General features: G+C 39.1%; 2 protein-coding genes across 6 annotated transcripts in view; both read left to right on the top strand.

The window, feature by feature from the left end:
• Positions 1 to 24726, top strand: part of LOC137973997 (uncharacterized) — a 31459-nt gene extending 6733 nt beyond the window's left edge. For both annotated transcript variants that reach the window (XM_068820914.1, XM_068820913.1), the window contains 2 exons: positions 22005 to 22440; positions 23300 to 24726. In XM_068820914.1, the coding sequence (XP_068677015.1) occupies positions 22021 to 22440; positions 23300 to 24091 (1212 nt within the window). In that variant the 5' untranslated portion in view covers positions 22005 to 22020 and the 3' untranslated portion in view covers positions 24092 to 24726. The remainder of the gene's footprint in view (positions 1 to 22004; positions 22441 to 23299) is intronic.
• A 1784-nt stretch (positions 24727 to 26510) lies between these two features.
• The window catches only part of LOC137973998 (uncharacterized), an 18228-nt gene continuing 17238 nt past the window's right edge, over positions 26511 to 27500 (top strand). For 2 of the 4 annotated variants that reach the window (XR_011117363.1, XM_068820916.1), the window contains exons 1-2: positions 26511 to 26563; positions 27350 to 27403. The gene's annotated coding sequence lies outside the window, so the exon portion shown is untranslated. Of the gene's footprint in view, positions 26564 to 27269; positions 27404 to 27500 lie in introns of all 4 variants that reach the window. The other 2 variants (XR_011117362.1, XM_068820915.1) reach the window with 1 other exon arrangement.

Here is a 27500-nt window from a genome sequence, read left to right as displayed (position 1 = left end):
CATGAGGATTAAGGGTGCCGATTTGAAAGATGAATTTTTGTTCCAGATTCTTGCGGCTTTCCGTCGTACCTAGATGTAGGGAAAGGACGCAGATAGCCATGTGTTTTTTGGAGTGGTTAGGCAGATTAAAATGGCGAGCGACTGGCTTATATGCATCCTTGTCATTCTTCTCAACATCGCGAAGATGCGAAACATTGCATAACGTAAAGGTTATGCAATAAATGACATTTGCGGAGGTACATGTCAAACGATCGGTCATCTTAACAGATCGCTTAGGTCCCGATATCTTGCTAGTGTTAACAATGAAAAGACAAGTTTTGCATCGTGAGCGCGCGCATTTGAAAGTGCCGGGTTGCTCGTTGGTTTTGAGCGCGCTTCTAACTAAAAAGTTGCCTACGTTTTTGTCGCGTTTGAATGAAATAAGTGGAGGTTGCGAAAAGATTCTACCAGTCTCGGGATCATTTTGGAGTAATTTAAAGTTACTAAGAATGATGCTTTTGACTGCGTGATTATGAGGATGGAAAGTGAGGGTGAATGGAATTCTGTCATTTAATCTTTTTGTGACGTTTGTAGTGATAACTGTCGATCAAATTGTTGGGCGCGATGATGGCCCGCTTTGACCACAGAGACAGGATAGCCACATTTTTTGAAGAACTGGCACATCTCCTCTGATTTGCTGGAAAAATCGGAGTCATCACTACATAGACGTCGAAGTCTAAGAAAGTGAGAATAAGGAATGGAGTTCTTGACATGTGATGGATGTGATGATGAATACAACAAATAATTGTGTGAATATGTAGGTTTGTAGTGCACACTAGTACATAGCACGTTGCCTCTAATAGAAACTTTGATATCTAGGAAAGCCAACGAAGTTTCCGAAATTTCCCAGGTATATTTAAGAGCCAGATGAAAAGAGTCGACGGAGGTTATAAATTGATCGAGTTCTTCTCTGCTGGATGAAATAGCGCCAATGCAGTCGTCGATGTAGCGGCCGTAGAGTTCAGGTTTGGGAACGATGTACTGATTAAAAAATTGGTGTTCAACATATCCTACAAAAAGATTGGCATAGCTAGGTCCCATTCTTGTGCCCATCGCTACACCATTAATTTGTTTGTGATAGTTGCCGGCGAATGAAAAACAGTTAAGCGTTAAAACTAGTTCGGCAAGGCGGAGGAGCGTTTCCGAGCTAGGTTCTTTGACAGTGCGTTGATCGTGCTTGAAGACCTTCGGTATTAGGAATGACTGTGTATAGAGATGTAATGTCCATGGTGAAAATAAGTTTGTCTTGGCCGGAGAAATGGAAATCGCGGAAAATTTGTAGTGCGTGTGTACTGTCTGTAATGTATGATGGCAAAGATTTGACGATAGGCGTCACAATCCTGTCTAAGTAGCTAGAAATGAGTTCGGTGGGGCAACTACAGGCAGAAACGATAGGGCGACCTGGGTTGTTGGGTTTGTGAATTTTAGGCAAGAAGTAAATGCACGAAGTTCTAGGGGTGTTGATCAGTGTCCGGTAATTCTTGATTAACTATAAGATTTTGAATGGTGTCTTTGACAAGTCGGAAGAGTGGGCGGCGCTTAAAATTCTTAGTAAACGCAACGACATAGTTGTCAAATCGGTCGAGAAAGACGGCGCGGTAGTTGTTTGGCGGTCCGACCTTTACCAAAAAAAAGCTTTGCGGCAACTTTCGGATACCTCGTCTTATGCCAAAATCCCTAAATATCTCACTTCCAAAAATCAAAAACTTGTCAAAGACACCATTCAAAATCTCTAAGTTAATCAAGAATTACCGGACACTGCCACTAATCTCATCATCAACACCCCTAGAACTTGGTGCATTTACTTCTTGCCTAAAATTCAGAAACCCAACAACCCAGGTCGCCCTATCGTTTCTGCCTGTAGTTGCCCCACCGAACTCATTTCTAGCTACTTAGACAGGATTATGACGCCTATCGTCAAATCTTTGCCATCATACATTACAGACGGTACACACGCACTACAAATTTTCCGCGATTTCAATTTCTCCGGCCAAGACAAACTTATTTTCACAATAGACATTACATTTCTATACACAGTCATTCCTAATAGCGAAGGTCTTCAAGCACTTAAACACTTTTTCGATTAACGCACTGTCAAAGAACCTACTGTCAAAGAAACAACCAACCAAATTCAAACAAACCTGGACATGATGTATGTTTCCATTTCTTGTCGAATTTATCACAAATATGGCGCAACATCTCACTCTAGGCCACTATAAATGAAGGGTTTCCTTCTCCCAAAATGTAGCATATTTCCCGCCAATTCTTTTCATAACTAAAATTCCTCAAAAATACAGTCCCGGAAAAAATTGTTGAAACACTTTACAATTTCTTGCCCTCCCACAATGTTGTTTTGGCAATTGGGCTCAGAAACTCGCATTAAAACAACATTGTGAGGGGAGAGTGAGCTGCGAAAGCTTCAGATCTGTATAGTCGTGTACTGTTCCAACGAATTTTCTCACAGACTGTATTTGTGAGGAATTTAAACTATTTATAGGACGTGCTGACAGGGTCATAAGTGACACAACTTTACAGTCGCCTTTATAACCGGTACGATAGTGCTGTTTAACGTTTTTATTCGTAACTGAGTTTGATGTTCAGTGTTCGAATTTCTTTTGTTATATATCCACAATGATAAAATAAGCGAAATTGTTTAGATTTAGCTGAGAAGAGAGTCATGATCTGAAATATGGTTTTTCTTGCTGCCCTTGATAGCGTGACAAGGGCACGAGCGTATTTGTTTTATCTCGCATTCAAAGGTTTTCTCTTCGTAAAGTAGCTAAAACGCGCTACATTTTTCCTAAAAGCGATTGGAGATTAATCAGTGACGATTTTCCTGGAAAGAAAAGCACATACAAAGGTTTAACAGTTAAGAGAAAACCTATCCAGCCATTGTTTAACAGAGGACGCCCATGGAAGTTATGTTATAGAAGGCAAGGGAGGCGGGGTTTCTACAATTCCTGTATCTGTGAGAAAAGTTCGTCCTTTCCAACTTCTAAAGGATATTACTGCCTACAATCAACAAAAAAGGACTTTCGACTTCTTGGATGTGCTAAACAGATTAAGATTTGCGCTAAAAATGAGATGACAACATCCTGAATTTATATGGACGAAGGATATTGCCTTTTACCTTGATGTAGCTTCCTTCAGGAGGTCGTATAAAATACTAACTGATGCGGTATTTTACATAAAATGACGACGTATCGCCAACTGTCAAATATTGTTAGGGCCTAAAATTAGTTAGCACATATATGTATTACCCGGCCCAATGTTACGCGAATAAAACTTCGTAAGACCCGGGAAATTTAAAAGAATAAACTTGGACATCAAGCTAGTGTTTGCCCCATACAAGATAAAGAACTTATTCAGTGCCAAAGATGCTATTTCCAAATTATCACGATCCCGTGTGGTTTATAAATTTTCTTGCGCAGGCTGTAGTGCCTGCTATGTCGGCGAAACAAACCGACATCTTGCTACACGTGTTCGTGAACATTTAACATCGGATAAGAACTCGCATATCTTTCAGCACATTAATGGGTCAGAAGCATGCAGATCTTCATGCTCGGAGGAGTGTTTTTCAATCCTTGACACCGCCTCCACGCCTTTTCAACTAAAAATCAAGGAGGCCTTACACATAGGTTGGGAAAAACCCTCATTAAATAAGCAGGTTAATCATGTCAATTTAACACTTTCACTGTAATTTTCCTCGTCCATACCCATTGTCTTCTCATCATTGTATTTTCTATTCACGTTGTTATTTAATCAGTACTTATGCATTTAATTAGCTATCTTTTATATAACACCGACTAGCGGTTTCACTTGTATTCACAACTGACGATGGATGTCGATCATCCGAAACATGTTTTGCAAATTTAAAATTGTGTGTTTCTTTTTGAAAGTTATTTCTTGCTTGCTATTAGTTCGAAAGTTCGGAAACATTGTACACGACTTAGCAGCCAAATATGAACGAGAGTTGTCGATCGCAGACTTTCGCCATTGGGAGAAGACTTCCATTAAGGTACGGAAAGCTCAGTTAGACGTGAATTTCTTAAAGAATTGCCGGTCGCTCCGCGTTTTTCCCAAATACTTTTTATGTTAGTACAGTTTTTATTTTATAACTCTTCGACAATTTCGGTCGGTGAGAGACATGGAAATACAGGAAACACAAGTTATAGTTATGAAAAACACTAATTTTGCACAAGGATAGAAACTTATGACACGTGATGTAAGAGCTTGTTTACTTTAGTTCATTGCGTGAGCAGCTTTGTACCAAAATGGTGACACGCAGTTTGAAAACGTTACTGTATTAGACGGTTTCTACTAACTGTTTTTTCATAACAACTCCATTGTAGGCTTATTTGATATCGCTTAACAATTTTTCAAGTCGAATTTCGCTAGACAAAACCAGCAAGAGAAGAAAACAACGACATTGTGTTAGTGTGCACGAGTCACCACCGTATTAATTAAATTTAGCAGGATCTTTTTTCTCAGTGCATTGACAACGTCACCATGCACATTTGCCTCAAAAATGGCTATTTTCTCTACTATAGTGTCCAAAACAATCGATTCACCTTCTGTGTTCACTGCCCTTTCTGACTGTTTTATCGTCGTGTTTCAATTGTGCATATTTCTCACCAAAAAAGCTTTCTTAAAAATGGTGACTCGTTGATGACTCGTTGAGTTACAGATGCACGCTAATTAACTTTGTGAGAAGATCAAGGCCGAATAAAACGGGAGCATGGGGAAATACACTGTTGTTCTTTTTCGGGCATTTGTGCCGCATGAAATGAATGAAAAGACGTTCGACCAGCGAACGCTCATCTAACAAGGGTGAACTCTTCCTTGCTGGTGCAAAATATTGGAGAATCGGGTTAAAAGTTAATATCCCGTGTGGAATGTTATTTGAGTGTAGGTAAATGAACTTTGTGACCTTCCAAAAGAAGTGAAAAATAGTGCCGTGCGTTAATTTAGGGACACCAACGAACGTCATTTGAGAGAATCACTTCATCGCTGTCAGTACTTACAGTATCAACCAAAGCGATCGTGGTCGTACCAGGATTACAAAACGGTTGGAAAACAGAGTTTAGAGGAGTTATAAAGTGTTTTGCCGCAACCAGCATCCCCAGTTACCAAGATATTACGATTTTTTCCTTCACGCAATAAAACTCGAACGGCCTCTGCAAATTCATCCTGGTTAAGGTCGTTCCTAAGCAGAACATGCTCAGCCACAGTCAACCTTCTATGAAAAGGCTTTCTTTTTTGAACGAGAAACAACCAACCAAATTCAAACAAACCTGAACATGATGTATGTTTCCATTTCTTGTCGAATTTATCACAAATATGGCGCAACATCTCACTCTAGGCCACTATAAATGAAGGGTTTCCTTCTCCCAAAATGTAGCATATTTCCCGCCAATTCTTTTCATAACTAAAATTCCTCAAAAATACAGTCCCGGAAAAAATTGTTGAAACACTTTACAATTTCTTGCCCTCCCACAATGTTGTTTTGGCAATTGGGCTCAGAAACTCGCATTAAAACAACATTGTGAGGGGAGAGTGAGCTGCGAAAGCTTCAGATCTGTATAGTCGTGTACTGTTCCAACGAATTTTCTCACAGACTGTATTTGTGAGGAATTTAAACTATTTATAGGACGTGCTGACAGGGTCATAAGTGACACAACTTTACAGTCGCCTTTATAACCGGTACGATAGTGCTGTTTAACGTTTTTATTCGTAACTGAGTTTGATGTTCAGTGTTCGAATTTCTTTTGTTATATATCCACAATGATAAAATAAGCGAAATTGTTTAGATTTAGCTGAGAGGAGAGTCATGATCTGAAATATGGTTTTTCTTGCTGCCCTTGATAGCGTGACAAGGGCACGAGCATATTTGTTTTATCTCGCATTCAAAGGTTTTCTCTTCGTAAAGTAGCTAAAACGCGCTACATTTTTCCTAAAAGCGATTGGAGATTAATCAGTGACGATTTTCCTGGAAAGAAAAGCACATACAAAGGTTTAACAGTTAAGAGAAAACCTATCCAGCCATTGTTTAACAGAGGACGCCCATGGAAGTTATGTTATAGAAGGCAAGGGAGGCGGGGTTTCTACAATTCCTGTATCTGTGAGAAAAGTTCGTCCTTTCCAACTTCTAAAGGATATTACTGCCTACAATCAACAAAAAAGGACTTTCGACTTCTTGGATGTGCTAAACAGATTAAGATTTGCGCTAAAAATGAGATGACAACATCCTGAATTTATATGGACGAAGGATATTGCCTTTTACCTTGATGTAGCTTCCTTCAGGAGGTCGTATAAAATACTAACTGATGCGGTATTTTACATAAAATGACGACGTATCGCCAACTGTCAAATATTGTTAGGGCCTAAAATTAGTTAGCACATATATGTATTACCCGGCCCAATGTTACGCGAATAAAACTTCGTAAGACCCGGGAAATTTAAAAGAATACTTTTTATGTTAGTACAGTTTTTATTTTATAACTCTTCGACAATTTCGGTCGGTGAGAGACATGGAAATACAGGAAACACAAGTTATAGTTATGAAAAACACTAATTTTGCACAAGGATAGAAACTTATGACACGTGATGTAAGAGCTTGTTTACTTTAGTTCATTGCGTGAGCAGCTTTGTACCAAAATGGTGACACGCAGTTTGAAAACGTTACTGTATTAGACGGTTTCTACTGACTGTTTTTTCATAACAACTCCATTGTAGGCTTATTTGATATCGCTTAACAATTTTTTAAGTCGAATTTCGCTAGACAAAACCAACAAGAGAAGAAAACAACGACATTGTGTTAGTGTGCACGAGTCACCACTGTATTAATTAAATTTAGCAGGATCTTTTTTCTCAGTGCATTGACAACGTCACCATGCACATTTGCCTCAAAAATGGCTATTTTCTCTACTATAGTGTCCAAAACAATCGATTCACCTTCTGTGTTCACTGCCCTTTCTGACTGTTTTATCGTCGTGTTTCAATTGTGCATATTTCTCACCAAAAAAGCTTTCTTAAAAATGGTGACTCGTTGGTGACTCGTTGAATTACAGATGCACGCTAATTAACTTTGTGAGAAGATCAAGGCCGAATAAAACGGGAGCATGGGGAAATACACTGTTGTTCTTTTTCGGGAATTTGTGCCGCATGAAATGAATGAAAAGACGTTCGACCAGCGAACGCTCATCTAACAAGGGTGAACTCTTCCTTGCTGGTGCAAAATATTGGAGAATCGGGTTAAAAGTTAATATCCCGTGTGGAATGTTATTTGAGTGTAGGTAAATGAACTTTGTGACCTTCCAAAAGAAGTGAAAAATAGTGCCGTGCGTTAATTTAGGGACACCAACGAACGTCATTTGAGAGAATCACTTCATCGCTGTCAGTACTTACAGTATCAACCAAAGCGATCGTGGTCGTACCAGGATTACAAAACGGTTGGAAAACAGAGTTTAGAGGAGTTATAAAGTGTTTTGCCGCAACCAGCAACCCCAGTTACCAAGATATTACGATTTTTTCCTTCACGCAATAAAACTCGAACGGCCTCTGCAAATTCATCCTGGTTAAGGTCGTTCCTAAGCAGAACATGCTCAGCCACAGTCAACCTTCTATGAAAAGGCTTTCTTTTTTGAACGAGAAACAACCAACCAAATTCAAACAAACCTGAACATGATGTATGTTTCCATTTCTTGTCGAATTTATCACAAATATGGCGCAACATCTCACTCTAGGCCACTATAAATGAAGGGTTTCCTTCTCCCAAAATGTAGCATATTTCCCGCCAATTCTTTTCATAACTAAAATTCCTCAAAAATACAGTCCCGGAAAAAATTGTTGAAACACTTTACAATTTCTTGCCCTCCCACAATGTTGTTTTGGCAATTGGGCTCAGAAACTCGCATTAAAACAACATTGTGAGGGGAGAGTGAGCTGCGAAAGCTTCAGATCTGTATAGTCGTGTACTGTTCCAACGAATTTTCTCACAGACTGTATTTGTGAGGAATTTAAACTATTTATAGGACGTGCTGACAGGGTCATAAGTGACACAACTTTACAGTCGCCTTTATAACCGGTACGATAGTGCTGTTTAACGTTTTTATTCGTAACTGAGTTTGATGTTCAGTGTTCGAATTTCTTTTGTTATATATCCACAATGATAAAATAAGCGAAATTGTTTAGATTTAGCTGAGAAGAGAGTCATGATCTGAAATATGCTTTTTCTTGCTGCCCTTGATAGCGTGACAAGGGCACGAGCGTATTTGTTTTATCTCGCATTCAAAGGTTTTCTCTTCGTAAAGTAGCTAAAACGCGCTACATTTTTCCTAAAAGCGATTGGAGATTAATCAGTGACGATTTTCCTGGAAAGAAAAGCACATACAAAGGTTTAACAGTTAAGAGAAAACCTATCCAGCCATTGTTTAACAGAGGACGCCCATGGAAGTTATGTTATAGAAGGCAAGGGAGGCGGGGTTTCTACAATTCCTGTATCTGTGAGAAAAGTTCGTCCTTTCCAACTTCTAAAGGATATTACTGCCTACAATCAACAAAAAAGGACTTTCGACTTCTTGGATGTGCTAAACAGATTAAGATTTGCGCTAAAAATGAGATGACAACATCCTGAATTTATATGGACGAAGGATATTGCCTTTTACCTTGATGTAGCTTCCTTCAGGAGGTCGTATAAAATACTAACTGATGCGGTATTTTACATAAAATGACGACGTATCGCCAACTGTCAAATATTGTTAGGGCCTAAAATTAGTTAGCACATATATGTATTACCCGGCCCAATGTTACGCGAATAAAACTTCGTAAGACCCGGGAAATTTAAAAGAATACTTTTTATGTTAGTACAGTTTTTATTTTATAACTCTTCGACAATTTCGGTCGGTGAGAGACATGGAAATACAGGAAACACAAGTTATAGTTATGAAAAACACTAATTTTGCACAAGGATAGAAACTTATGACACGTGATGTAAGAGCTTGTTTACTTTAGTTCATTGCGTGAGCAGCTTTGTACCAAAATGGTGACACGCAGTTTGAAAACGTTACTGTATTAGACGGTTTCTACTGACTGTTTTTTCATAACAACTCCATTGTAGGCTTATTTGATATCGCTTAACAATTTTTAAGTCGAATTTCGCTAGACAAAACCAACAAGAGAAGAAAACAACGACATTGTGTTAGTGTGCACGAGTCACCACTGTATTAATTAAATTTAGCAGGATCTTTTTTCTCAGTGCATTGACAACGTCACCATGCACATTTGCCTCAAAAATGGCTATTTTCTCTACTATAGTGTCCAAAACAATCGATTCACCTTCTGTGTTCACTGCCCTTTCTGACTGTTTTATCGTCGTGTTTCAATTGTGCATATTTCTCACCAAAAAAGCTTTCTTAAAAATGGTGACTCGTTGGTGACTCGTTGAATTACAGATGCACGCTAATTAACTTTGTGAGAAGATCAAGGCCGAATAAAACGGGAGCATGGGGAAATACACTGTTGTTCTTTTTCGGGAATTTGTGCCGCATGAAATGAATGAAAAGACGTTCGACCAGCGAACGCTCATCTAACAAGGGTGAACTCTTCCTTGCTGGTGCAAAATATTGGAGAATCGGGTTAAAAGTTAATATCCCATGTGTAATGTTATTTGAGTGTAGGTAAATGAACTTTGTGACCTTCCAAAAGAAGTGAAAAATAGTGCCGTGCGTTAATTTAGGGACACCAACGAACGTCATTTGAGAGAATCACTTCATCGCTGTCAGTACTTACAGTATCAACCAAAGCGATCGTGGTCGTACCAGGATTACAAAACGGTTGGAAAACAGAGTTTAGAGGAGTTATAAAGTGTTTTGCCGCAACCAGCAACCCCAGTTACCAAGATATTACGATTTTTTCCTTCACGCAATAAAACTCGAACGGCCTCTGCAAATTCATCCTGGTTAAGGTCGTTCCTAAGCAGAACATGCTCAGCCACAGTCAACCTTCTATGAAAAGGCTTTCTTTTTTGAACGAGAAACAACCAACCAAATTCAAACAAACCTGAACATGATGTATGTTTCCATTTCTTGTCGAATTTATCACAAATATGGCGCAACATCTCACTCTAGGCCACTATAAATGAAGGGTTTCCTTCTCCCAAAATGTAGCATATTTCCCGCCAATTCTTTTCATAACTAAAATTCCTCAAAAATACAGTCCCGGAAAAAATTGTTGAAACACTTTACAATTTCTTGCCCTCCCACAATGTTGTTTTGGCAATTGGGCTCAGAAACTCGCATTAAAACAACATTGTGAGGGGAGAGTGAGCTGCGAAAGCTTCAGATCTGTATAGTCGTGTACTGTTCCAACGAATTTTCTCACAGACTGTATTTGTGAGGAATTTAAACTATTTATAGGACGTGCTGACAGGGTCATAAGTGACACAACTTTACAGTCGCCTTTATAACCGGTACGATAGTGCTGTTTAACGTTTTTATTCGTAACTGAGTTTGATGTTCAGTGTTCGAATTTCTTTTGTTATATATCCACAATGATAAAATAAGCGAAATTGTTTAGATTTAGCTGAGAAGAGAGTCATGATCTGAAATATGGTTTTTCTTGCTGCCCTTGATAGCGTGACAAGGGCACGAGCGTATTTGTTTTATCTCGCATTCAAAGGTTTTCTCTTCGTAAAGTAGCTAAAACGCGCTACATTTTTCCTAAAAGCGATTGGAGATTAATCAGTGACGATTTTCCTGGAAAGAAAAGCACATACAAAGGTTTAACAGTTAAGAGAAAACCTATCCAGCCATTGTTTAACAGAGGACGCCCATGGAAGTTATGTTATAGAAGGCAAGGGAGGCGGGGTTTCTACAATTCCTGTATCTGTGAGAAAAGTTCGTCCTTTCCAACTTCTAAAGGATATTACTGCCTACAATCAACAAAAAAGGACTTTCGACTTCTTGGATGTGCTAAACAGATTAAGATTTGCGCTAAAAATGAGATGACAACATCCTGAATTTATATGGACGAAGGATATTGCCTTTTACCTTGATGTAGCTTCCTTCAGGAGGTCGTATAAAATACTAACTGATGCGGTATTTTACATAAAATGACGACGTATCGCCAACTGTCAAATATTGTTAGGGCCTAAAATTAGTTAGCACATATATGTATTACCCGGCCCAATGTTACGCGAATAAAACTTCGTAAGACCCGGGAAATTTAAAAGAATACTTTTTATGTTAGTACAGTTTTTATTTTATAACTCTTCGACAATTTCGGTCGGTGAGAGACATGGAAATACAGGAAACACAAGTTATAGTTATGAAAAACACTAATTTTGCACAAGGATAGAAACTTATGACACGTGATGTAAGAGCTTGTTTACTTTAGTTCATTGCGTGAGCAGCTTTGTACCAAAATGGTGACACGCAGTTTGAAAACGTTACTGTATTAGACGGTTTCTACTGACTGTTTTTTCATAACAACTCCATTGTAGGCTTATTTGATATCGCTTAACAATTTTTCAAGTCGAATTTCGCTAGACAAAACCAACAAGAGAAGAAAACAACGACATTGTGTTAGTGTGCACGAGTCACCACTGTATTAATTAAATTTAGCAGGATCTTTTTTCTCAGTGCATTGACAACGTCACCATGCACATTTGCCTCAAAAATGGCTATTTTCTCTACTATAGTGTCCAAAACAATCGATTCACCTTCTGTGTTCACTGCCCTTTCTGACTGTTTTATCGTCGTGTTTCAATTGTGCATATTTCTCACCAAAAAAGCTTTCTTAAAAATGGTGACTCGTTGGTGACTCGTTGAATTACAGATGCACGCTAATTAACTTTGTGAGAAGATCAAGGCCGAATAAAACGGGAGCATGGGGAAATACACTGTTGTTCTTTTTCGGGAATTTGTGCCGCATGAAATGAATGAAAAGACGTTCGACCAGCGAACGCTCATCTAACAAGGGTGAACTCTTCCTTGCTGGTGCAAAATATTGGAGAATCGGGTTAAAAGTTAATATCCCGTGTGGAATGTTATTTGAGTGTAGGTAAATGAACTTTGTGACCTTCCAAAAGAAGTGAAAAATAGTGCCGTGCGTTAATTTAGGGACACCAACGAACGTCATTTGAGAGAATCACTTCATCGCTGTCAGTACTTACAGTATCAACCAAAGCGATCGTGGTCGTACCAGGATTACAAAACGGTTGGAAAACAGAGTTTAGAGGAGTTATAAAGTGTTTTGCCGCAACCAGCAACCCCAGTTACCAAGATATTACGATTTTTTCCTTCACGCAATAAAACTCGAACGGCCTCTGCAAATTCATCCTGGTTAAGGTCGTTCCTAAGCAGAACATGCTCAGCCACAGTCAACCTTCTATGAAAAGGCTTTCTTTTTTGAACGAGAAACAACCAACCAAATTCAAACAAACCTGAACATGATGTATGTTTCCATTTCTTGTCGAATTTATCACAAATATGGCGCAACATCTCACTCTAGGCCACTATAAATGAAGGGTTTCCTTCTCCCAAAATGTAGCATATTTCCCGCCAATTCTTTTCATAACTAAAATTCCTCAAAAATACAGTCCCGGAAAAAATTGTTGAAACACTTTACAATTTCTTGCCCTCCCACAATGTTGTTTTGGCAATTGGGCTCAGAAACTCGCATTAAAACAACATTGTGAGGGGAGAGTGAGCTGCGAAAGCTACAGATCTGTATAGTCGTGTACTGTTCCAACGAATTTTGTCACAGACTGTATTTGTGAGGAATTTAAACTATTTATAGGACGTGCTGACAGGGTCATAAGTGACACAACTTTACAGTCGCCTTTATAACCGGTACGATAGTGCTGTTTAACGTTTTTATTCGTAACTGAGTTTGATGTTCAGTGTTCGAATTTCTTTTGTTATATATCCACAATGATAAAATAAGCGAAATTGTTTAGATTTAGCTGAGAAGAGAGTCATGATCTGAAATATGGTTTTTCTTGCTGCCCTTGATAGCGTGACAAGGGCACGAGCGTATTTGTTTTATCTCGCATTCAAAGTTTTTCTCTTCGTAAAGTAGCTAAAACGCGCTACATTTTTCCTAAAAGCGATTGGAGATTAATCAGTGACGATTTTCCTGGAAAGAAAAGCACATACAAAGGTTTAACAGTTAAGAGAAAACCTATCCAGCCATTGTTTAACAGAGGACGCCCATGGAAGTTATGTTATAGAAGGCAAGGGAGGCGGGGTTTCTACAATTCCTGTATCTGTGAGAAAAGTTCGTCCTTTCCAACTTCTAAAGGATATTACTGCCTACAATCAACAAAAAAGGACTTTCGACTTCTTGGATGTGCTAAACAGATTAAGATTTGCGCTAAAAATGAGATGACAACATCCTGAATTTATATGGACGAAGGATATTGCCTTTTACCTTGATGTAGCTTCCTTCAGGAGGTCGTATAAAATACTAACTGATGCGGTATTTTACATAAAATGACGACGTATCGCCAACTGTCAAATATTGTTAGGGCCTAAAATTAGTTAGCACATATATGTATTACCCGGCCCAATGTTACGCGAATAAAACTTCGTAAGACCCGGGAAATTTAAAAGAATACTTTTTATGTTAGTACAGTTTTTATTTTATAACTCTTCGACAATTTCGGTCGGTGAGAGACATGGAAATACAGGAAACACAAGTTATAGTTATGAAAAACACTAATTTTGCACAAGGATAGAAACTTATGACACGTGATGTAAGAGCTTGTTTACTTTAGTTCATTGCGTGAGCAGCTTTGTACCAAAATGGTGACACGCAGTTTGAAAACGTTACTGTATTAGACGGTTTCTACTGACTGTTTTTTCATAACAACTCCATTGTAGGCTTATTTGATATCGCTTAACAATTTTTCAAGTCGAATTTCGCTAGACAAAACCAACAAGAGAAGAAAACAACGACATTGTGTTAGTGTGCACGAGTCACCACTGTATTAATTAAATTTAGCAGGATCTTTTTTCTCAGTGCATTGACAACGTCACCATGCACATTTGCCTCAAAAATGGCTATTTTCTCTACTATAGTGTCCAAAACAATCGATTCACCTTCTGTGTTCACTGCCCTTTCTGACTGTTTTATCGTCGTGTTTCAATTGTGCATATTTCTCACCAAAAAAGCTTTCTTAAAAATGGTGACTCGTTGGTGACTCGTTGAATTACAGATGCACGCTAATTAACTTTGTGAGAAGATCAAGGCCGAATAAAACGGGAGCATGGGGAAATACACTGTTGTTCTTTTTCGGGAATTTGTGCCGCATGAAATGAATGAAAAGACGTTCGACCAGCGAACGCTCATCTAACAAGGGTGAACTCTTCCTTGCTGGTGCAAAATATTGGAGAATCGGGTTAAAAGTTAATATCCCGTGTGGAATGTTATTTGAGTGTAGGTAAATGAACTTTGTGACCTTCCAAAAGAAGTGAAAAATAGTGCCGTGCGTTAATTTAGGGACACCAACGAACGTCATTTGAGAGAATCACTTCATCGCTGTCAGTACTTACAGTATCAACCAAAGCGATCGTGGTCGTACCAGGATTGCAAAAGGGTTGGAAAACAGAGTTTAGAGGAGTTATAAAGTGTTTTGCCGCAACCAGCAACCCCAGTTACCAAGATATTACGATTTTTTCCTTCACGCAATAAAACTCGAACGGCCTCTGCAAATTCATCCTGGTTAAGGTCGTTCCTAAGCAGAACATGCTCAGCCACAGTCAACCTTCTATGAAAAGGCTTTCTTTTTTGAACGAGAAACAACCAACCAAATTCAAACAAACCTGAACATGATGTATGTTTCCATTTCTTGTCGAATTTATCACAAATATGGCGCAACATCTCACTCTAGGCCACTATAAATGAAGGGTTTCCTTCTCCCAAAATGTAGCATATTTCCCGCCAATTCTTTTCATAACTAAAATTCCTCAAAAATACAGTCCCGGAAAAAATTGTTGAAACACTTTACAATTTCTTGCCCTCCCACAATGTTGTTTTGGCAATTGGGCTCAGAAACTCGCGTTAAAACAACATTGTGAGGGGAGAGTGAGCTGCGAAAGCTACAGATCTGTATAGTCGTGTACTGTTCCAACGAATTTTGTCACAGACTGTATTTGTGAGGAATTTAAACTATTTATAGGACGTGCTGACAGGGTCATAAGTGACACAACTTTACAGTCGCCTTTATAACCGGTACGATAGTGCTGTTTAACGTTTTTATTCGTAACTGAGTTTGATGTTCAGTGTTCGAATTTCTTTTGTTATATATCCACAATGATAAAATAAGCGAAATTGTTTAGATTTAGCTGAGAAGAGAGTCATGATCTGAAATATGGTTTTTCTTGCTGCCCTTGATAGCGTGACAAGGGCACGAGCGTATTTGTTTTATCTCGCATTCAAAGGTTTTCTCTTCGTAAAGTAGCTAAAACGCGCTACATTTTTCCTAAAAGCGATTGGAGATTAATCAGTGACGATTTTCCTGGAAAGAAAAGCACATACAAAGGTTTAACAGTTAAGAGAAAACCTATCCAGCCATTGTTTAACAGAGGACGCCCATGGAAGTTATGTTATAGAAGGCAAGGGAGGCGGGGTTTCTACAATTCCTGTATCTGTGAGAAAAGTTCGTCCTTTCCAACTTCTAAAGGATATTACTGCCTACAATCAACAAAAAAGGACTTTCGACTTCTTGGATGTGCTAAACAGATTAAGATTTGCGCTAAAAATGAGATGACAACATCCTGAATTTATATGGACGAAGGATATTGCCTTTTACCTTGATGTAGCTTCCTTCAGGAGGTCGTATAAAATACTAACTGATGCGGTATTTTACATAAAATGACGACGTATCGCCAACTGTCAAATATTGTTAGGGCCTAAAATTAGTTAGCACATATATGTATTACCCGGCCCAATGTTACGCGAATAAAACTTCGTAAGACCCGGGAAATTTAAAAGAATACTTTTTATGTTAGTACAGTTTTTATTTTATAACTCTTCGACAATTTCGGTCGGTGAGAGACATGGAAATACAGGAAACACAAGTTATAGTTATGAAAAACACTAATTTTGCACAAGGATAGAAACTTATGACACGTGATGTAAGAGCTTGTTTACTTTAGTTCATTGCGTGAGCAGCTTTGTACCAAAATGGTGACACGCAGTTTGAAAACGTTACTGTATTAGACGGTTTCTACTGACTGTTTTTTCATAACAACTCCATTGTAGGCTTATTTGATATCGCTTAACAATTTTTCAAGTCGAATTTCGCTAGACAAAACCAACAAGAGAAGAAAACAACGACATTGTGTTAGTGTGCACGAGTCACCACTGTATTAATTAAATTTAGCAGGATCTTTTTTCTCAGTGCATTGACAACGTCACCATGCACATTTGCCTCAAAAATGGCTATTTTCTCTACTATAGTGTCCAAAACAATCGATTCACCTTCTGTGTTCACTGCCCTTTCTGACTGTTTTATCGTCGTGTTTCAATTGTGCATATTTCTCACCAAAAAAGCTTTCTTAAAAATGGTGACTCGTTGGTGACTCGTTGAATTACAGATGCACGCTAATTAACTTTGTGAGAAGATCAAGGCCGAATAAAACGGGAGCATGGGGAAATACACTGTTGTTCTTTTTCGGGAATTTGTGCCGCATGAAATGAATGAAAAGACGTTCGACCAGCGAACGCTCATCTAACAAGGGTGAACTCTTCCTTGCTGGTGCAAAATATTGGAGAATCGGGTTAAAAGTTAATATCCCGTGTGGAATGTTATTTGAGTGTAGGTAAATGAACTTTGTGACCTTCCAAAAGAAGTGAAAAATAGTGCCGTGCGTTAATTTAGGGACACCAACGAACGTCATTTGAGAGAATCACTTCATCGCTGTCAGTACTTACAGTATCAACCAAAGCGATCGTGGTCGTACCAGGATTGCAAAAGGGTTGGAAAACAGAGTTTAGAGGAGTTATAAAGTGTTTTGCCGCAACCAGCAACCCCAGTTACCAAGATATTACGATTTTTTCCTTCACGCAATAAAACTCGAACGGCCTCTGCAAATTCATCCTGGTTAAGGTCGTTCCTAAGCAGAACATGCTCAGCCACAGTCAACCTTCTATGAAAAGGCTTTCTTTTTTGAACGAGAAACAACCAACCAAATTCAAACAAACCTGAACATGATGTATGTTTCCATTTCTTGTCGAATTTATCACAAATATGGCGCAACATCTCACTCTAGGCCACTATAAATGAAGGGTTTCCTTCTCCCAAAATGTAGCATATTTCCCGCCAATTCTTTTCATAACTAAAATTCCTCAAAAATACAGTCCCGGAAAAAATTGTTGAAACACTTTACAATTTCTTGCCCTCCCACAATGTTGTTTGGGCAATTGGGCTCAGAAACTCGCGTTAAAACAACATTGTGAGGGGAGAGTGAGCTGCGAAAGCTACAGATCTGTATAGTCGTGTACTGTTCCAACGAATTTTGTCACAGACTGTATTTGTGAGGAATTTAAACTATTTATAGGACGTGCTGACAGGGTCATAAGTGACACAACTTTACAGTCGCCTTTATAACCGGTACGATAGTGCTGTTTAACGTTTTTATTCGTAACTGAGTTTGATGTTCAGTGTTCGAATTTCTTTTGTTATATATCCACAATGATAAAATAAGCGAAATTGTTTAGATTTAGCTGAGAGGAGAGTCATGATCTGAAATATGGTTTTTCTTGCTGCCCTTGATAGCGTGACAAGGGCACGAGCGTATTTGTTTTATCTCGCATTCAAAGGTTTTCTCTTCGTAAAGTAGCTAAAACGCGCTACATTTTTCCTAAAAGCGATTGGAGATTAATCAGTGACGATTTTCCTGGAAAGAAAAGCACATACAAAGGTTTAACAGTTAAGAGAAAACCTATCCAGCCATTGTTTAACAGAGGACGCCCATGGAAGTTATGTTATAGAAGGCAAGGGAGGCGGGGTTTCTACAATTCCTGTATCTGTGAGAAAAGTTCGTCCTTTCCAACTTCTAAAGGATATTACTGCCTACAATCAACAAAAAAGGACTTTCGACTTCTTGGATGTGCTAAACAGATTAAGATTTGCGCTAAAAATGAGATGACAACATCCTGAATTTATATGGACGAAGGATATTGCCTTTTACCTTGATGTAGCTTCCTTCAGGAGGTCGTATAAAATACTAACTGATGCGGTCTTTTACATAAAATGACGACGTATCGCCAACTGTCAAATATTGTTAGGGCCTAAAATTAGTTAGCACATATATGTATTACCCGGCCCAATGTTACGCGAATAAAACTTCGTAAGACCCGGGAAATTTAAAAGAATACTTTTTATGTTAGTACAGTTTTTATTTTATAACTCTTCGACAATTTCGGTCGGTGAGAGACATGGAAATACAGGAAACACAAGTTATAGTTATGAAAAACACTAATTTTGCACAAGGATAGAAACTTATGACACGTGATGTAAGAGCTTGTTTACTTTAGTTCATTGCGTGAGCAGCTTTGTACCAAAATGGTGACACGCAGTTTGAAAACGTTACTGTATTAGACGGTTTCTACTGACTGTTTTTTCATAACAACTCCATTGTAGGCTTATTTGATATCGCTTAACAATTTTTCAAGTCGAATTTCGCTAGACAAAACCAACAAGAGAAGAAAACAACGACATTGTGTTAGTGTGCACGAGTCACCACTGTATTAATTAAATTTAGCAGGATCTTTTTTCTCAGTGCATTGACAACGTCACCATGCACATTTGCCTCAAAAATGGCTATTTTCTCTACTATAGTGTCCAAAACAATCGATTCACCTTCTGTGTTCACTGCCCTTTCTGACTGTTTTATCGTCGTGTTTCAATTGTGCATATTTCTCACCAAAAAAGCTTTCTTAAAAATGGTGACTCGTTGGTGACTCGTTGAATTACAGATGCACGCTAATTAACTTTGTGAGAAGATCAAGGCCGAATAAAACGGGAGCATGGGGAAATACACTGTTGTTCTTTTTCGGGAATTTGTGCCGCATGAAATGAATGAAAAGACGTTCGACCAGCGAACGCTCATCTAACAAGGGTGAACTCTTCCTTGCTGGTGCAAAATATTGGAGAATCGGGTTAAAAGTTAATATCCCGTGTGGAATGTTATTTGAGTGTAGGTAAATGAACTTTGTGACCTTCCAAAAGAAGTGAAAAATAGTGCCGTGCGTTAATTTAGGGACACCAACGAACGTCATTTGAGAGAATCACTTCATCGCTGTCAGTACTTACAGTATCAACCAAAGCGATCGTGGTCGTACCAGGATTGCAAAAGGGTTGGAAAACAGAGTTTAGAGGAGTTATAAAGTGTTTTGCCGCAACCAGCAACCCCAGTTACCAAGATATTACGATTTTTTCCTTCACGCAATAAAACTCGAACGGCCTCTGCAAATTCATCCTGGTTAAGGTCGTTCCTAAGCAGAACATGCTCAGCCACAGTCAACCTTCTATGAAAAGGCTTTCTTTTTTGAACGAGAAACAACCAACCAAATTCAAACAAACCTGAACATGATGTATGTTTCCATTTCTTGTCGAATTTATCACAAATATGGCGCAACATCTCACTCTAGGCCACTATAAATGAAGGGTTTGCTTCTCCCAAAATGTAGCATATTTCCCGCCAATTCTTTTCATAACTAAAATTCCTCAAAAATACAGTCCCGGAAAAAATTGTTGAAACACTTTACAATTTCTTGCCCTCCCACAATGTTGTTTGGGCAATTGGGCTCAGAAACTCGCGTTAAAACAACATTGTGAGGGGAGAGTGAGCTGCGAAAGCTTCAGATCTGTATAGTCGTGTACTGTTCCAACGAATTTTGTCACAGACTGTAGCTCGGAAACGCTCCTCCACCTTGCCGAACTAGTTTTAACGCTTAACTGTTTTTCATTCGCCGGCAACTATTACAAACAAATTAATGGTGTAGCGATGGGCACAAGAATGGGACCTAGCTATGCCAATCTTTTTGTAGGATATGTTGAACACCAATTTTTTAATCAGTACATCGTTCCCAAACCTGAACTCTACGGCCGCTACATCGACGACTGCATTGGCGCTATTTCATCCAGCAGAGAAGAACTCGATCAATTTATAACCTCCATCAACTCTTTTCATCTGGCTCTTAAATATACCTGGGAAATTTCGGAAACCTTATTGGCTTTCCTAGATATCAAAGTTTCTATTAGAGGCAACGTGCTATGTACTAGTGTGCACTACAAACCTACAGATTCACACAGTTATTTGTTGTATTCATCGTCACATCCATCACATGTCGAGAACTCCATTCCTTATTCTCACTTTCTTAGACCTCGACGTCTATGTAGTGATGACTCCGATTTTTCCAGAAAATCAGAGGAGATGTGCCAGTTCTTCGAAAAACGTGGCTATCCTGTCTCTGTGGTCAAAGCGGGCCATCATCGCGCCCAACAATTTGATCGACAGTCATCACTGCAAACGTCACAAAAAGATGTAAATGACAGAATTCCATTCACCCTCACTTTCCATCCTCATAATCACGCAGTCAAAAGCATCATTCTTTGTAATTTTAAATTACTCCAAAATGATCCCGAGACTGGTAGAATCTTTTCGCAACCTCCACTTATTTCATTCAAACGTGACAAAAACGTAGGCAACTTTTTAGTTAGAAGCGCGCTCAAAACCAACGAGCAACCCGACATTTCAAATGCGCGCACTCACGATGCAAAGCTTGTCTTTTCATTGTTAACACTAGCAAGATATCGGGACCTAAGCGATCTGTCAAGATCACCGATCGTTTCACATGTACCTCCGCAAATGTCATTTATTGCATAACCTTTACGTTATGCAATAAATTATACAATGGTGAGACAGGTGGACGACTACGTGACCGATTCCCCGAACACCTTCGCGATGTTGAGAAGAATGACAAGGATGCATCTAAGCCAGTCGCTCGCCATTTTAATCTGCCGAACCACTCCAAAAAACACATGGCTATCTGCGTCCTTTCCCTGCATCTAGGTACGACGGAAAGCCGCAAGAATCTGGAACAAAAATTCATCTTTCAAATCGGCACCCTTAATCCTCACGGTATTAAGGAACGCTTTTCATTTAACTAATATATTCCTATTTTTCACGTTGCCATGTTACTACCAATAGCGTAGCTCCTACTCTACTATAAAAACTACACGTAACCCAAAATCCCTCGATTGGCTCTGACCAAGGACTAACGCTCGAAACGTCGGCTTTTAGAATCTCTGTACGGTGGCCAATTGACATTATCAACTCCGTTGATAAAACCAAATTTTTGTATACTACTTCCCCACCGACGCAGCATCACGGTTTCTTCAGAAACTACCCCTTCACTTAGACAATTAAGCCTGTTGTCTCCACTTAATCAAAAAATTGTTAAAATGGCCGCCACTAGCGTTTATAAAACTGTTTATGGTCATAAAGTTCCCGAACCAATCGGTGAGCAATTAATGAACGATCAATATAATTAACAATTATTCGCCGAAGGCGCGGTTAATATAGGTGGTGAGTAAGGATGTTCTCATATATCCGTTTGCTATGGTCTATAGAGGACGGTCAAAAAAGACGAGGAAACGCTAGTCAGCACCAAAAATTCTTGAATACCTTTATTGTTCATGAAACAGAAAACAGAGGTTTTGAAAATAAATTTGTTTGGATGCCCTAAGATAAGAGCTGTCAGATGGCCTTATTGCAGTTAAGAGCAACAAATATTCTTCAACAGAAAGTTAATTTATGGATCGCTTACTGTGAAATTCAAAATACCCAGTCTCAAAACCCTTGATTGTTTCTTCTTTTGTTGACTACCTCCTTGAAAATACACGGGATATCGATGCGTTATTAAATGCTTTTTTTTCTCTCTCTTGTCTCTAGACTGGCCAGCGTAACAATGTTTATACATCGCAGAAAGAAAATTTGCTCAACTAGACAGAGTTGCGCTATCCTTTGGGTATTTCTCTCCGCTCTCGCGTTGTCTGCGCTGTTGAATTTTGGTAGCGACCTCTCCGTTTCTAGAACTCTCCAGAGGTTGTTCATCAAAGCACCGCAACCAGGAGCCCATGATAGTGGTGGTCTCCTGCCACAACTAAGATTCACACACCTTCAACCACTTGTGAACATGTTTGCTAACTTGACGCATGTAAAGCCCAGTAGAAGCGATTGTATGTTTTCAACAACGGAATTCAGTGATTTGAAAGAGCTCGAGACAAAACAAACCATCTTCCTTCTTATTATTGTATCTACGGCGCCTTCAAGACAAGAGAGGAGAGATGCAATAAGGCAGACATGGTGGACGAATTGTCACGGAGAGGTTAGTATTTCTTGACTGGAAAATAAGGTGGCAGAAGAGCTTGTCCCTCTAAAAGTTTGACCCGATAAGGTTTGTCCACCACTGCGTTTTAAGTTGTACCAGTTACCGGTCAAAGCCCTGATCAACACTTCTCTCTCTTCCTTTATGAGTTTTAACTAGTATAAAGATCTGGGCGACGTTACTGTCCTGGCACGCGAAATGTACCCTTCCCGTTTAAAAAAATGTGCCTGCCTAAGCTCCCGATTCAAAACAAATAATGACCGCCCAGCGTACGTGCAGACTTGATCAAACATTCTCAGGACACTGCGTAATTTAAGAGATTTTGAAACCAAAGTGCATTTTCCCACGCTGTAGTATGCTCGGGAATTGGATGATATATAAGAGAACTTGACCGACTGTATAACAACTGTCTGTCGAGCTTTAGACTGAGCTTTGGGAAATACTTCGAATGTGCCTTCAGGCCTTCCGATAACAAGCCAAGTTCAAGCAAGCGTGACGCAAGGTCGGTCGACGCAATTATAGCAAAATGGCACGTCGAAGGTTCAATTTCTTCTCCTTTGCATTTGTGATCATGTAATTGTGTTCAAACCAGAGGTGTACTATATTGACATGCGACAAAGGCACAAAAAGTCGGGCGCAAAAATGGAAATAGTTTATGCGAGCAGCACACCATACAGAAGACATAGTTAAAGTATAATCATGGCAATTAAAGATGGGGAATAAATGGTAATTACTTTATGACGATGCGTCTTAAATGCGCGCCAGAGTTTAATAAGAGGCTACGCCCTAAAAGATGGGCTATAAACGCATTATGCATAAGGCGAACTTTCGCTTTTATTGATTCCGTACTCTGTTTTAGGTGCGGTGCAAGTTTTTCACTGACGGCATTCAAATACCCAAACAGGATAAAGTGAACCTTGCCAATGAAAAAAACATTTACAAAGACATAGAATTTCAACCAGTTGTTGGCGGCAGAACGTTTGGCCTTCGATATCTCTACCAAATGATGTGGGCTGCGGTCAAGTACAAATTCACGTATTTCCTCCGACTAGATGATGACTATTTCCTGTGCCTTGAGAGGCTCAAATTTGAGTTACGCCACAGGCCTACCAAGATATTAAGCTGGGGCCGGTATCACTGTGGTACAGGTCTCATTTACATGGACGAGGCTTGGACGCTATTTACTCATGACGTCATTGTGCGCTTTTTGTCTCAAGACCCTCAGCGAATCCTTTGTCATCCACACGCGGATCAGCAACTTCCTATTTGGATTAACAGCGTCTTTAATAAAAGCGACAATTTAATTCATTTTGACGACCAAAGGCTTCATCTTTCTAAAGGACCAGAGAAAGTGAAGATGTTTGAAAAGTTGACCAACGCGTGCGACTCCTTCATGGGCATTCATGGAAGCTCGCCAGAATTAATGCAGAGATTTTGGAAGTACAGTAACGATAACGCCAAGGAAGTCACTGCTTTAACTGGAATTTTACAAACATGTAAAAAGCCTTTTGCATTTGACGTATCTAGAATGGGTAAAGCCTTTAGATTTGATCCCAGACCGTGTATACAAAACCCACAATGGAGGCCCGGAGAAATAATGTGGACAGGGATCAATTCTGGGGCCAAGAAAGGTTCTCTTCCATGCCCTTAAACAGTCAGTCTTAACTATTTCTCTAGTAGAACTTGTTTTTCATTAACGCTGTTATCACATAAATACAAATACAGTCAAATGAAATGACATCAAGATTTCTCATTTTTTAAAATGAATCTTGGAAAAACTACTACTATTAGCTTATACTCTTTTATGTATTCCAGGAACTGCGGAATATTTCTGCTGGCCTTTTAATGACATGCTCTCGCCCGTGTATAGCGTGAGTAACACTTAAGGGCTGTGGTATAAGTAGTGGTAGGAGTTCCACCCTGATTCCTGAATTAGTGTGTTGCTAATTGGCCTTTCCAGAGTGTACGTGAATACAGTGTAAACGAATCTTCGCATTTCATTGACAAGAAAGAACTTGTTAGTTCGTTTGGAAGTGTGTGCGTTGTACAAAATTTCGCTCAGATACAAAGGTATTAAGTCAGACATCAGTGAGGATTGAAAACTCATGACAGCTTTTGTCAAAAGATTCAAATCAAACATTTCTCATTTTTTACAATGAATCTTGGAAAAACCACTACTATTAGCTAATACTCTGTTATGTATTCCAGGCACTGCGGAATATTTCTGCTGGCCTTGTAATGACATGACATGACATGACACACCGCGCACCGGTGGCTCAGTTGGTTGAGCACCGGGCTGTTACGCGGGAGGTCATGAGTTTAACTCCGGCCGGACCAACACTCAGTGTCTTTAAATAGCTGAGGAGAAAGTGCGGCCTTTCTAATTACATCTGCAAATGGTTAGACTCTCTAGTCTTCGCGGATAAAGACGATAAGCCGGAGTTAACGTTTCACAACCCTTCAATGTTCATAATCCTGTGGGACATAAAAGAACCCGCACACTTGTCGTAAAGAGTAGGGCATGTAGTTCCCGGTGTTGTGGTCTGTCTTCTGTGATGTATCATGGTTGGGAGGGTAAATGCTCGGAGATATTAGCTACACCAAGCTACTCTAAAAATCCGAGGGTAAATGAAGATATATGATATGATGATATGCTCTCGCCCGTGTATAACGTGAGTAACACCTAAGGGCTGTGGTATAAGTAGTGGTAGGAGTTCCACCCTGATTCCTGAATTAGTGTGTTGCTAATTAGCCTTTCCAGAGTGTACGTGAATAGTGTAAACGAACCTTCGCATTTCATTGACAAGAAAGAAGTTGTTCGTTCGTTTGGAAGTGTGTGCGCTGTACTAAATTTCACTCAGATACAAAGGGTTTAAGTCAGACATCAGTGAGGATTGAAAGTTCATGACAGCTTTTGTCAGAAGATTCAAATCAAACATGTCAGATAACGTTTGAGCTGTCTTGCTTTAAATTTAAAATAGAAAATTAGCCCGCAACAATTTTTAAGTCAGGAACTTAGTATCACTCTATTATGCATCCAAGAGTTGCGAAATATTTCTACCTGCTTTTAAAGACAGGCTTTCAACCAAGTTTAGCTTTAGTAAGACCTAATGTCTGTCGTAGTGGTAGAGTTTTAAGGTATCAGTGTACCCCAGATGACCGTCATTCTTTGGCGCCGCTTTACGGTCGGACGTTTGACGCAAAATCCCGGTAAAGTATATATTTTCTGAAAGCTTAATAATTTTAGATTTCGAAGATATATTCCTTAACATAAAAAAGTCAGGTTTTTCAAATATAGCTCGCTATTTCACAAAGTGCAGCGGTTCCCTAATCAACTTTGTTTCCGGTCGGATTTGAGCGGGAGACCAAAAAGACTTTAAAAAACGGTGGCGGGAAATTTTGACTACTTGTCTGGTTTGGTTTTTAGAGGCAGTTAAAACTATCAGAGTTGATAAAAGATGTATTCTCTTCACTAAAATAGTCATAACTTTTGCCGAAAAGAAGACAAATCTCGAATTACTCGAAAGCAAACGAATAAAACAGTCAAGAATCAAGAAATCACACAGTTCTTCGATAAGAAATACTTGTTTTGATCCGAAAGACTCGTTTTCGCGCTTTCTGAAACTAACATTGAGACGTGGGTTCAACTGTAATAACAGCTATTACAAATTCTAGTTTGATTGGCCACTACACCACACTGTGTAAACAGCTTAACCTGAAGTTAAGATAAATACGTTTCGTTTCTGAGCAAATGAAACAAGAGTAAGAAGTGTTTCGTTTCCTGACTGAGCAGTTCTGGGAATGATTAAATAATGGCGCATACGAGCTCGATCCACAGGTCTGCTTCTTCTATTGTAGGAGTTACCAGGAGTACCTATTGGATTCCTAGGCTTTTTTGTTGTGTTATTTTCGGATTGGCCCATCAGAATTACTCCTGGGAAAATCCATTTCCCGCCCCTTCAATATCAACCAACTCAGTGCCCTCTGTTTTTGTGTATCATGTACCACAGGTAACCCAGATTACGCTCACGTAGCGTCTAGTTCCCTTACTACTGGGTCTAGTTAATTGTTTATTGCTTGATCGAACTATCCCGCTTTCTATTTCTGCTTCTACTTCGAGAAAGTAAGTAAGTAAATCACATATGAGTGGAGTAAGTTTCACTTTTCTTATCCGGTTAGATTCCGAATGGAGGTTGTCGTGAAGCAAAAGACGAGTAAGATAACATTGAACAATTCAGCCATTAGTATTCCGATTACGGAATGTCTCCTCGCTCTGAAGTCTCACTTAATGCTAAGCAAGACAAGAGCCTCATATATTTACTTTCCCTTCACAACCTTAAACCTCGCTGGAATTAATAATCAGTTATTTTAAAGCAATAGAGGATTCAATTCAACTATTTGGATAACAGTATTTTATCTTGGTCCGCGTCATTAATTTTCACACTTTGATCGAGTATGCGTGGCTTGTTGTTCTTCACGTTTCGTTTGTGATTAAAATGCTCTCCTAGCAACTAAATTTGTGATATGTTTAGTCTTAAAGGATTTACAGTTAGGAAAGTTCAACCTTTTCCTGATAGGTTAAGGACTTATTTATCGAGAGACTGAAATACTTTCATAACCCGTCAAATAATAAAGCTCGGTTACACACGATTACGTTTCCCTACGCAATTGTCAGTGACAGTTTTCATTTCGTGGTGTGCATGAACAAGAAGTTTTCTTTGGAGAGTTTCATATCCATATGAAAGGCATAAACTATTGCATCCAACGATAACGAACCTTAGCCGTCTTGTCTTCATTCAGATAACGTCACTATTCCTTTTATGTTTTAGTTTTGTAATTCATGCAGTTGTGAGTGACGGACGCACACAAACAATCTACCAGCATTGCTTATCCCTTAATTCATTTGTAGCGGGATCCATTATTGCTGCTGAACCAGTTTCAACGAACTATAGGACATCGCAAGGTAATTGAACATTTTCCCCTACTAGGTCTATATAATTAGTTGTTTGTTGCTTGATCGAACTATCCTACTTTCTATTCTTCATTGAAAAAATATGTAA

Source organism: Montipora foliosa, chromosome 10 (genome assembly GCF_036669935.1).
Source record: "Montipora foliosa isolate CH-2021 chromosome 10, ASM3666993v2, whole genome shotgun sequence".
Lineage (NCBI taxonomy): Eukaryota > Metazoa > Cnidaria > Anthozoa > Scleractinia > Acroporidae > Montipora > Montipora foliosa.
Note: the sequence above shows the minus strand (reverse complement) of the source record. Positions and strands in the feature narration are given on the sequence as shown.